This window comes from Rutidosis leptorrhynchoides, chromosome 3 (assembly GCF_046630445.1).
Source record: "Rutidosis leptorrhynchoides isolate AG116_Rl617_1_P2 chromosome 3, CSIRO_AGI_Rlap_v1, whole genome shotgun sequence".
Lineage (NCBI taxonomy): Eukaryota > Viridiplantae > Streptophyta > Magnoliopsida > Asterales > Asteraceae > Rutidosis > Rutidosis leptorrhynchoides.
The window spans coordinates 429018395-429031534 of NC_092335.1; the positions used below are offsets into that span (position 1 = coordinate 429018395).

Here is a 13140-nt window from a genome sequence, read left to right on the forward strand (position 1 = left end):
TACACTTTTAACTACATAACACCAAAAACCACTGCTATTTCATTCCAAAACTTGCAGTTTAACTTTTCAAACTAACAACCATATAATTACATAATTAAAGTGACCAAACCAAACCGGCAAACCATATTACTGACATACAACAAAAACCAAAATGACACCTTTAGTTTTAGCTACAAAAGGGCGTACATCAGTACCAAACATAATTGTGATCAAAAGAGATATAACCTACTGTCAAGATCATCCACGCTCTGAATTGACTACTTCCTTGCCAGGCCTCTTTCCCTTGAAACTTTCAGTACCTACAATATTAACAGCTCAAAGAGTAAGCTTTACGCTTAGTGAGTATATAAACATTTACAAATAACGTACGGCCTTAATGTACATAATAATCATTATGCACATCATTTAACACTGCAAAACTGCATGGCTGCATAGGAATCCTTTCAGCATATATAAACAGCATATAATCAGCTTTACACATGTTAAACGGCATAACGGCAATAATATAACATGTGTATAACGGTATAATACTGCATAACTGCATTAATCATATCAAATCTATCACACGATTGTAATCCGATTTAATATGACCCACTACCTGTCTAAGTCCAATATACTCACCTTAACTGCTATAATTGTAACACGGTCACTTCTTATTCCTTTGCACCTAACAACAACATAATAACAACTTATAAATATGTTATAACCAATTTACAACCTATACCTACTACACATTATTTGACTTTTAAAGTCAAACTTCACTAAATAATCACTAACTATAACAATAACTCTGATTAGTGTATTTGTATCACAATTAAGTGTTAGTTCAGCTCTAGTACATCCAATTGAACCTATACAACCCATCAAATCATGGGTTAACATTCTTTTTAACTAATTTTGATAAGTTTCACTATTCAATTCAGATTTTAGTAGTTCTCAAGTGTTCTATAACAACATAGGAACAAGACCTTCCCTTAAATTTGATTAATCCTAACCCTAGTTATTTTAGGGTTAGTCAATTTCTCATTTTTCAACCGATTATATCAAGAATAAAGGATTACCTTGCGTTGTAGTAATGATTCTAGGTCGAATTAGAATTAAAAGGCTCGAATTAGGCTTCAATTTAGTTGAGCTAGGGTTTATGGGTTCTTCTCTATGTGACAAGGAAGGAACGAAATGCTTGTAGTTATTTTTAGAAGTATATATAAAATAATACTAACATATTGATTATTTGATATTTTCAATCCAAACCCTAGAGTTTCAGTTTCTAACCCTTTTAGTCCCTCAAGTTCAACAAACTTACACTTAGTAAGTTTTCCAGATTTCTCATATATAGTTAAAAAAAAATGAACACTTAAATATCGATATACGGCCAGATAACGATAACAATAATAATAAAGTATCATTATTATTACCTTGAAAATTTAAGATGTCACATACTAATTATAAATATGTTTGTGATTAAATAGTTTTATTTTTTATTTATTTATTTTTTTTATTTTTATTTTTGCAACCGTCCCTGTTTAAATTATGATTTGTGCTGCGTATTTTGGATATATATTTGGAAGGAACGTACATTTTAAACATTGGATAAATGGGGAAGATGAAGATTAAAAAAGGGATAGGGAATATGAAGATTTTAAATTTAGGGTTTATAATTTTGGGATAATGAAGAAAAAGGGAAGAGTTGATTTTAGGATTATCAAAGGAATAAATAAAAATGACTAAAATACCCTCATGTGCATAGCATGTGACCTGATTTAACGGAGTTTTTTAACGGTTGTTAGCGTGAGGGATGAAATCAGCAACATTTGCATACCATGAGGACGAAATCCATCAAAAATAAACTACGGGGACTAAATCAGCATTTTGGTACAAACCATAAGGACCAATTAAGCAATTTTGTCTAATTTAATTGTACAACAACTACATATTACAAGTCAATCATGTTATAATATAATATAAATGTAAACAAAGTCAAATATAGATGGCCAATTTTTAGTATAAATACTACATCAATGAAAGCTTGTAAATACACATTTTCTCAATATATCATTCCTTTCTCTCTCTATTCTTCTTTCTTTCATTCTTATAAGATTAGTATAAGTTAATAATAAGTATATAGACCATTAAAGGTAGTTATAATCTACTATATTTATAACACGTTATCAGCACGAAGTGCTCCGTATAATCAAGGTTTATCTAAGCAAGTACAAGTCACTAATCAAGACAAGTGTTCAAGTCCGACAGTACGCTGTTTCGGACCGGTGTACCCTGGGAACAGACGAAGAATTTGTTTAAGGGAATTGTGTCAAACACAAGCCCGGTTAAAACCTCCAATTCGGTTAGATCGTTTTAACTTCCTCTGTTTGATTGATTATATACTTGGTTGTTTCAGTTTCGTATACAATTTTCTTACAAACTTAAACAGACTCTTGTTCACGAAATTGATTATTTCATGTACAAAACTGAGATATGGTGATAGTTTTATTAGGTGTATATGTCTGCTATGATTTATGAAACTGATCTTCTATCTACAGCTATATATGGACTTATTAATATTAAATTGTTTATTTGGTTTTTACGATAATTCATATATCTACAACTTCATACTTACGGTTATGCGTAAATTGCTTTATAACCAAATTGGCTAACCAAAAGGTGATTCAAGTATTTAATTCGGTAAAATAGATTGCCCATTATTTATATATATATAAAATCTTAATATATAGATCATGATGTTGTATCATAGTAATCTGATAAAACGGGCTTCGGTGTAAGTGCTAAGATTAATATGTTTGTTTATATACACACATGCCAAGATTTCAACTAAATTTGTTTTGACAGCTACTTGTTAAATTATTCTAATTAAATTTTGTTACTAATTATATGGGTGACTAGGATAATATTTAAATACACTATATTTATCTATTATTAATGAATTAGATGATAATGGGTTGTTTGTTAAATTATCTTTATCGTCATCTTATGAGCTAAATATATTAATATTGAATACTCCATAACGTGAATGTACCCTATTTAGTGCTATCTTAGTGCAGTTGTTGACATCTTAATTATTGGTGATAATTAAATTCAATATTTAACTGTGATATTGATACAATATAAACTGACCAACTCGCGATTATTATTCGGCATATAATATTGGTGTTGTATAATGTTTATTATAATATTCCCTTTTATTAAGTGGTGGAGTAGTTGGTTAAGATTTGTATATTTGTACATGTAAACTTGAATATCTGTACATATTGTTATATAAATGCCAGCTCGAATGCATAATTGATTCAACCATGTAATGTTTTAATGTTTATTGAACATTAATTATTTAATTTGTTGAACGATTTGTTATGCATAATTGATAATGATGATGACCTTTTATGACTTCAAATATATTTGGTGTATGCATCAAGTAGTTGTATATCTATATATCCATAGATATTCTATATGTAAGAAGTATTCTCCATGATATTTTACATATTTGATACGAAATCTTATATTTAATTTATTTTGTTAAATAAGATTAAACCTTATTTAATTTACGTTTATATTAATTATTAATTATAAATTTGGCCTTTTAATTGGCTTTGTAATTTATAATGAGCATTCAAGTGATTATGAGATATGCTATTTTCTTATTGACAATTTTGGGACAATACTACGAATGCCGAATGTGGTTTTTACTCATGTTGAGAAACTTGAGAAGTTCACTCGTGTGAACTTTAAACGTTGGCAGTAAAAGATATTCTTTTAGCTGACCACGTTGAACCTTGCGATGTTCTTGGTTGAACCGCTCCCAAAGTTAATGAAAGGGAAGATGATGCTCAAATTGTGAGCGCAATTAAAGTTTGGAATCATTTGAATTCCTTGTGCGTAACTATTTCTTGAATACATAAACATCTTATTTAGCTCTACAAATAAGTCCCAACAGAAAAGAAAACGAGAGTGAATTTGTTGAAAAATCTTGATTACATAAACCCTGAGCTACCTTGAGACTTGAATGGTTTGAATTTTCTAAGATGTCTAGCTTGTTATGTATCACTCATAAATAAATGGTTTTAGACGATAACGCATATGTTTATTAAAGTGTTATCTTTTATGTACTTCAGATTGTAACTTGTTTGCAGGTAATATAATTTGATTATCTTGCTGAAATATAACTCATTATTTGCTTATCTTATTTGAATTTTTAGTATGAATCTTGCTGAAATACATCATCAATTAAATGGTAAAGACCTATGTATTGTAGATAGTGGTAACATACACACTATGATCAAATCTAAGAAATATTTCATTGATTTAAATCAAATGAAGGAATTATAAATACTATATCAGGTCCTACAAACTTGAAGGAACAGAAAAGGCAAAAATTCATATTACCAAATGGTACAAATTTTCTGATAAACAATGCATTGTTTTCTCAAAATCAAAGAGAAATTGATTGAGTTTCTCTGATAAATATATCATAATGGATATGATTATCAGTAAATGATAACAGATAATGAGAAATATCTATGTAGCACCGAAAAGCGCATATGATGAAAAGCGCATATGATAAAAAGCGCATATGATGAAAAGCTATGATGAAAAGCGCAGCGCATATGATTAAAAGCGCATATAATGAAAAGTGCATATGATTAAAAGTGCATATGATAAAAAGCGCATATGATGAAAAGCGCATATGATGAAAAGCGCAGCGCATATGATTAAAAGTGCATATGATGAAAAGTGCATATGATGAAAAACGCAGCACATATGATTAAAAGCGCATATGGTGAAAAGGATATATGATGAAAAGCGCATATGGTGATTAATAAAAAAGCACATACGGTGATTAATGAAAAGCACATATGGTGATTAATGAAAAAGCACATATGGTGATTAATGAAAAGCACATATGGTGATCAATGAAAAGCACATATGGTGATTAATGAAAAACACATTGAGAAAGAATCACCAATGTTTCTTGAAAGAATTCAAGGTGATATATATGGGGACATGCAAATTTACATGCTGCGATATTATTTCACATTAGATAAAGTGCAACTCATAAATATTCTCCCCTACAACTTGATTTTGGCAGAGAGCCAAATATTTTCCACCATTAGAACATTTGATTGTGCAATATATGTTCTAGTTGCACAACCATAACACACTAAAATGGGTCCTCAAAGGAGGATGGGGATATATATATTAAATATGAAACATCTTCAATTATAAGATATATTGAACCTATAACGGGTGATGTTTTTACAGCACGTTTTGCTGATTATCAATGTTCCCTAGATTAGGGGGAGAAATGAAAAATAAAGAAAAATATGTTTCATGGTGTGAACATAAATTAATGTATCTTGATCATCGCACAAAAGAATGCGAAAAGAAAGTTAAAAATAATGCATATGCAAGAACTTGCAAATAAATTACTTGATGCATTTACAGATACAAAAAGAAGTGACTAAATCATATATACCAGCAGTAAATGCTTCAGCTAGAATTGAAATTCTAAAAGCTGGAAATGTCACTCATGAGTCTTTGCCACGCCTGAAACGTGGAAGACCAATTGGTTCCAAAGATAAAAATCCTCGAAAAGAAAAATCAGCTGATAATGAGGTAAAAGAAAGTGTTCAAGAAGAACCACAAATCAATATTCCTTCTGCAGAGGATATTGATAAATGTAAATACATAAATTGCAATAAATTATGCAATCATATGGAACCGAAATGGAATGACAAATATTGATGAGATTTTTTTTTTTTTTCATATAATGACATCATGAATAAAGATATGAGCTGGAACCAAAGTCTGTCATTGAATATCAAAACAGACATGATTGAGCTTAATGGAAAGGAGCAATATGAGCTGAATTAGAATCGCTCAATAAAAGAAAAGTTTTCAGATTAATCGTTATCACTTTTAAAGATGTGAAACGTATGGGATGCAAATGAAAGATATCGGAAAAACCTAGTATTGCCTTGGTTTACAGATTGAACATATGCCTAATGGTTTACTTGCACATCAAAAAGCTTTTAAAACATTTTTAAAGACAAAACCATTGGTTGATATATCACTCAATATTGACACCGATCCATTTCATCCCCGTGAAGATCATGAAGATCTTTACGGATCAAAAGTTCCATATCTTAGTGCAATTGGGGTTATTATGTATTTTACAAATTGTACAAGGCCTGACATTTCTTTGCAGTTAATTTGTTGACAACGTTTAACTCAGCCCCTACCAAAAGACATTGGAATGAGATCAAACACATATTTTGATACCTTCAGGGAACTACCGATTTATAATTATTTTATTCTAACAACTCGAAACAAGATTTGTTTGGTTATACAGATGCAGATTATTTATCTGATTCACATAAAGCTAAATCTCAAACTGAATATGTATTCCTAAAATAGAGGCACCGCAATATCATGACGTTCTCAAAAACAAACACTTGTTGCAACATCATCAAATCATGCCAAAGTGATTGCATTACATGAAGCCACTCGGGAATGTTTTTGGTTGAGATCAATGCCACAACTCATTACTGATTCTTGTGGACTAGAACGCGATAAAAGTCCAACAACTATCTATGAAGATAATGCAGCTTGCATAACACAGATAAAAGAAGGGTATATCAAAAGTGACCGAACAAAACGCATACCTCCTAGATTCTTCTAATACACTCAAGATCTCATCAAGGACAACCAGTTTGAAATGAGATTTGTTCAATCCAGCAAAACTCTGCCGATCTTTTAACCAAAGCACTTCCAACTGCTGTTTTCAGAACACACGTTCACAATATTGGCATGAGGCATATTCAAAAGATGTGACGACTCAGCGATGTCTACTTGAGGGGGAGTCAACTCTATACTGCACTCTTTTTCCCTTGACTAAAGTTTTTATCCCACTGGGTTTTTCTTTAGCAAGGTTTTTAACGAGGCAGTACTAGTTGCTCTTTAATAAAATTGTCATCTAAGGGGGAGTGTTATAATATAATATAAATGTAAACAAAGTCAAATATAGATGGCCAATTTTTAGTATAAATACTACATCAATGAAAGCTTGTAAATACACATTTTCTCAATATATCATTCCTTTCTCTCTCTATTCTTCTTTCTTTCATTCTTATAAGATTAGTATAAGTTAATAATAAGTATATAGACCATTAAAGGTAGTTATAATCTACTATATTTATAACAAATCACTAATTAACATGGCCTGATGAAAGCTTTACGATTGAGGAAAATATAATCGAAGATTAATGAATTACAAAGAAACAAAAGAAATGGTGAAATCATAAACAATATCTCTATGAACAACAATCTAAATAATAAATAATTAATAAATAAAAAAAATAACCTTGTGGTTCTTCTTATAGTGACCCAAAGCATAAAAGAAGCCATGTTATTATATTATCACAGTCACATGCCAATCACGGGACCACTCACCCCAAAAGCCTTAAAACACATCACGTGCATGCATGGGCGCAGTTTAGCACCATTATTTGTCAATTGTCATCCTCTTGCAATATCTAATTTCAAGATCTAAATGTCACTCATCATCCTGATCGGTACCATTAACAGATGGTGCTGTTGGATCAGTGGTGTTATCTGCCTTGTTCATGTTTTGTTCATGATAAACTCTTCTTAATCTTTCTATTTCTTTCTTTAATGCTTCTTGATGAGCTGCAATTTTAACCAAACTTTACATTAATGCAGGTAATTTTATTATTCTGACCAACTCAATAACTTTTTTATATTTTATATTTTTTTATATTTTATATTTTTTTGGCGAAAAAGAAATATATATATTAAACCTTCATCGGAACGATGAAGAAAAAACAACATATTACATTGGAAGAGCCTTGAAAGCAAAAAAAAAAAAAAAAAAAAAAAAGATACAAAAAAATACAAGTATGTAGGGGAAAAAAACCTAAATGGTACACTAAGCCCAAGACCAACTCAATAACTAACTTTCAAGTTTATTTAATATTAACCTGAAGCATTAATAGGAAATATGTACAGTTCCCATAAAGGAACCAATTAATAAAGCGACTTAAAACATTAGTATAGACAATCATCAAACTGAATATGAATCAAATTTAACTAAAATTAAACAATAAATACTCCCTCCATTGAAAAAAATTTCACTCAATTTTACTATTTTATAGATTACAAAATATTGCTTACTTACAAAAAATAATTATTAAATATCAACAACTCATCACTTTACCTCATTTATTACGCTCAATAATTTATTTATTGCTCTCTCCGTCCTCCGTCCTGTTATAAATATCATATTTAATTTTGACTTTTGAAAATATTTTTTTCAACTTTGACTTTAATTTTACTTGTTTATGTTATATAATAATTGATAAAGATTATACAAATAAAAACGAAACTAATCGAAATCAATGATCATTTGTTTTCGTCAATCAAAGTGAAGATTAATCGATCTCATTACCATCTTTAAAGATCTTGTCCTGAGCCAAAGCAGCAATCCTTTGCTTAAGCGAGCTGTTATCGACGTTTAAAATCAATCTCTGATGGTCCAAAAACGCTACTCGTGGTGACAACGTCGATACTTCCGTCTTCACACAATAATCAACATTCATAATTCGTCTAAAATCTATTAATTACGGAGTAAATTTGATCCAACCATTTTCACGTACAAATGTACAATAAGTTGTGCAAATTAAAATTATTACCTGCAAAGTTGTAACGCTACGTTCGAGTTCAGAAATGTAATGCAATTTCCTAACTCTTGATCTTTGAGCAGATTGACGATTTGCTAATATCCTGACAATTACTCAATTCGATTAGTTTAAGTAGCTTGTGGCTCAAGCAAGAGATATAACAAAACAAGTAACCATTTGTACATTAGGTTAAACGAATTGTACCTTTTGACTCTTTTTGGATCAACAATGGTGCTACCATCGCTTGAAAAAGTAACCTGAGGCTTAATTACAGAATCCGTCTCAATTTCGTAATTACCACTATCTTCTACCTCTCCGGGCTCATTCTTCAGTCGAACCTCTTGAAACGTTGTCGTTTTATTAGGTTCCTCGCTGTCGCTATTTTGATCGGGCAGTGAGTGAAGATTCTTAGTGACGTCATCGGAAAACATGGAGCTTAGTTGCTCGTCATCCAAACGATCAAAACCGTTATTATTCGAGCTAGGAATTAATGACTCGTTACGACTACTTTCGTTACTAAACGGAGTTTCAACAAACTCAATTGGATCACTAGAGGATCTCCTGTGCGAGTTTCTTTTGACGGATGCATAATCGATGAAATCGTCGATCCAGCTCGGTGGCTGTGAGGCGATTAACGGCATTTGGTAGCCGAATGAGGGCAACTTTTGCGCCATTGTTGGTGCTTTTGGCGGCAATTGCGCCATTCGAATAGATCGAATGAAGGTGTAATTGTTAGATAAGTTTGAAAAGTGATAGAATTAAACAAAAGAAATGGCAGTGGAGATTGAAATTGAATATGGATGGATATGAATAGTGATAAAGTAATCTGGTTGAATGAATTAATTAATGTGATTTAATTTAAATATTGGAGTGAAAGGGTAAATAAGAGGTGGGATTGAAATGGGGTTTGGAGATCACATGGAAGAAAAGATGATGAGGTGACAGCTAGCAACAGCTAATTGGGTAAGTTAAATTAGTTGCAACCGGGGAAAAAGCGCGCTATTTTAATTGCCGGAATATAATCTACAACACTATTCGAAAAAAACTTACATGTATGATTATGTAATAATTGTAGACATTTTTAATTAACGTTTGAATTTGAAAAAAACTTACATGTTTGATTATTTTCAACCATTTCTTTGACTATTTCAAGGTGTGGTACAAGTAATGTTTGAATACGACACATCATGTACATATTATAACGCTAACTAGTCTAACCGGTTATTTCGTAATTATTTCTTACCTATTTTTAACCATCTCAAATTGTAATACTAGTAATGTTTGTAAGATCTCTCGCGAAGATATAATAACGCTAACCATTGTGAACTCTTCTGAAGGTTCATCTCAACACCTAGATATCTTTCTTTATTCACACTTGTGTACATACTTTGATCTAGAATAATTATATATAAACAACATGGTGTAATTGATTAGTCATTTATCATCTACAATATTTAGTTTACATGTTTAAATTAACATGTCAAAGTTTAAATATCATTTTTGTTTACCAGAAGGTAGGAGATATATGCACTCAGTTAATATACTTAAAACTTTGGGAATTGATATTACCACTTTGATTTTTACTTGTTCCACTTGAAATTTTTAAAATGCCATTAATAATAAACTTACATAATTTTTTAATAACTTTTTATTATAATTTATGGAGGAGTATTTTAGAGAAAAAGGATGAAATGATGTTGGAAATATCATCTCCCTAAAAGTTTATCTAGTGAATATATATTTAACATTAGTTTTTCGTTTGTTTCCTTTTTATTTGTGTTCATTCAATATTTGAGATATGGATAACATGTGTTCATACATTGATCATAATTACACATGTATGATTTTCACCTATTAATGCAATAATATATGTAAAAATTATTATTCGTTGTATTATCGGTCGGGTGCAATCCCTCGGAGGTATAAATGAACCGAGGTTATTCGCGAATCACCCGAGCTCGACTAATTAAAAGCTTGATTCGATCCGAGCTTAAACGAGCTCAAGGATATTTTGTAGCTTTTTTAGTAATCGACTTCAAGCTAACAAACTTGCGAGCCTAAACGAACATCTCATTTATATATATATATATATATATATATATATATATATATATATATATATATAGGGGTAGGATCAATTGAGAAGTAACAAATTTGGGGAATCAGGGGGAATCAAATTTTTTTTCTTTATTTTTTTTCGAACTTTTTTTCAGTGTTATTATTTAGACGGGAAAACGATCGACAAAAATAAGATTCAAGATAATATTGATCTTGAAGAATGTTAATTTTCGGACTTTTTTTCATGTTTTGTGAAGTACTTTTTGTCAATATATAGCCCGATTTAGAGTTTAGGGTTTAGGGTTTAGAGTTTAGGGTTTAGAGACTAATCCCAAAACACTAAACCCTAAACCCTAAACTCTAAACCGTTCGTATTAAAAACTCAATTTAAATCCTGAATCTAAACCCTAAATCTAAACCTTAAATCTAAACTCTAAGCCCTAAATTTCTAAACCCTAATATCTAAACCCTAATTTCTAATCCCTAAAAATACGCTCGAAAAACACGATAATTGTTATATATTATTTTTTTCGAGCATTTTCCCGCCAAAATACAAAAGTGTATCACAAAGTGTCTTTTATATATATATATGTGTGTGTGTGTGTGTGTGTATATATATAATTGTAGTAGAAAGTATAGATTCGAGACATACCCGAAATTGTAGCGAAAGCGAAAAGGATCGATGTTTAGATCACTGGTCGGTTAAAGCAATCACGAACGAAAAGCTTTCTTTGTTCACAACGTAAGATTCCCTTATCATGTTTACCTTAACCATACACGAACTTGACAAGAACATTATCTTGTCTATCTCTTTGTTTAGCATGTGTTACTTATTTCTTTTTCAATAAGGTGATGGAATCCTTATTTATAGGATCACTAAAATGAAACTCATAGTACATGAAGAGTCTCCATTAATCACCATATTAATAGTTAGTTAATACTAATTAACTAATAATACAAATGGATACTTAATCAAAATAAATACTAACATAATGATATTTAGTACCTAGGAAGTTAGTGGGCGGATTGGATCAGGATCGAACTAGATCCAAGTTCAAACATCTCCCACTCGCACACAAACTGATTTGATATACTCTTTATATCTTGAGAGAACAATCATGTAACTGGCAAACAGTTCATACTGGAAAAATAGGTCGTGCGACCAGCATACGTTGAGAGCACAAGTGCTATACACCTGTTAGGAATATATAGCGTCTCAAAAATAAAATGACAAGAGTAGTTTTTGTATGCAATATCCTAGATCATTAATCACATTAATAACTTACATGATCTCAGTTTTGCTCATAAAACCATATTGTATTCCCAATTTTCATTTATCACTAAGACATGATAATTGGTTGGACGGTGAATACAAATCAATGTGAACTTCAAATGATCTTCCTTTCTCTTAGAATCCTTTGGCCTTAATCCAACTTGCTTTTCTAAGAACGTCCTGCCAGGTTGAATCGCTCATAACCCTTAAGCAACGTCTTAAGATAGCAAACATCAAACTAAGCCTCAAGAGACAAGAAAAAGTCATAAGGATATTAATTGAGGTTGCTAATACCTCAAGGGACTCACATAACATTGAACTAGAGATCGTTTTCTTCTATTTCCCTTATTGGTCGTCTTGATCACATGTGGTATGAATCACATGCTGCAACATTTCTCCTTTCCCAATAGAGGTATGTCTTTAAATCAATGTTGTACATATGATAGTTTAAACACACTCGATGTTCAAACTCGAGTTCACTCATCTACTCATCAAAACACATATTTCTCACAAGAACTCACATCTGGATATATAAGACAGATAATGTGAAACTTAAATAATTCACATATTGTGGTAAATGTTACAACTGTAGCATCAAATATTTTAAGTTTGTGCTCAATTGTCACTCAGACAATATACTTAAAATGCGCTATTTCACCAGTCACTATTAAGCTTACGAAGCTGATCACCCATGTGAGTGGGCTGATCACCAATCTATCCGACATACTTTTCTCACAATAATGCTTTATATATAAGATTTGACAAACACATTGTCATGGATATTAAACACTAAATATGTTGGGAAAAATAAAACTCAATACAATCTCAAAATTTACGCAACCCCTGAGACGTGACATGTCACATAAACATATCTCTCTAGGCATGAATTTCTCAAATGATTTGCAACCATTTCATTTGTAGATATGTACTACATACTTACTAAAACTCTTGCACCCGTGTCTCTAAGTAATTTTGCATTTACAACTATGTGCTTGACTTACAATGGACCTTGGAATCATTTTCATAAACTACAAAGTACTAACTATTTGAGTAAACTATTACTCAATCGATAACTTTGTTATAAACTCCAAGTTTCTTAAA

The 13140-nt window shown here is 31.0% G+C and overlaps 1 protein-coding gene across 1 annotated transcript; it reads right to left on the reverse strand.

Annotated features, from left to right (window-relative positions):
• Nucleotides 1–7307: 7307 nt before the first annotated feature.
• On the reverse strand, nt 7308–9471 carry LOC139897859 (basic leucine zipper 61-like). Its single transcript, XM_071880574.1, has 4 exons — nt 8913–9471; nt 8721–8811; nt 8477–8603; nt 7308–7698 (listed from the first exon to the last, which is right to left on the reverse strand). Exons 1-4 carry the CDS (start codon nt 9410–9412, stop codon nt 7565–7567), a joined length of 852 nt encoding a protein of 283 aa, XP_071736675.1. The 5' UTR covers nt 9413–9471; the 3' UTR covers nt 7308–7564.
• Nucleotides 9472–13140: the final 3669 nt, after the last annotated feature.

Coding starts and splice junctions, on each gene's coding strand:
- LOC139897859 (XM_071880574.1), bottom strand. CDS start 9,412: ATGGCGCAATTGCCGCCAAAAGCACCAACAATGGCGCAAAAGTTGCCC. Junction 8,604..8,720: donor GTAGCGTTACAACTTTGCAG/GTAATAATTTTA, acceptor TATTGTGTGAAG/ACGGAAGTATCGACGTTGTC. Junction 7,699..8,476: donor GGACAAGATCTTTAAAGATG/GTAATGAGATCG, acceptor TTAAAATTGCAG/CTCATCAAGAAGCATTAAAG.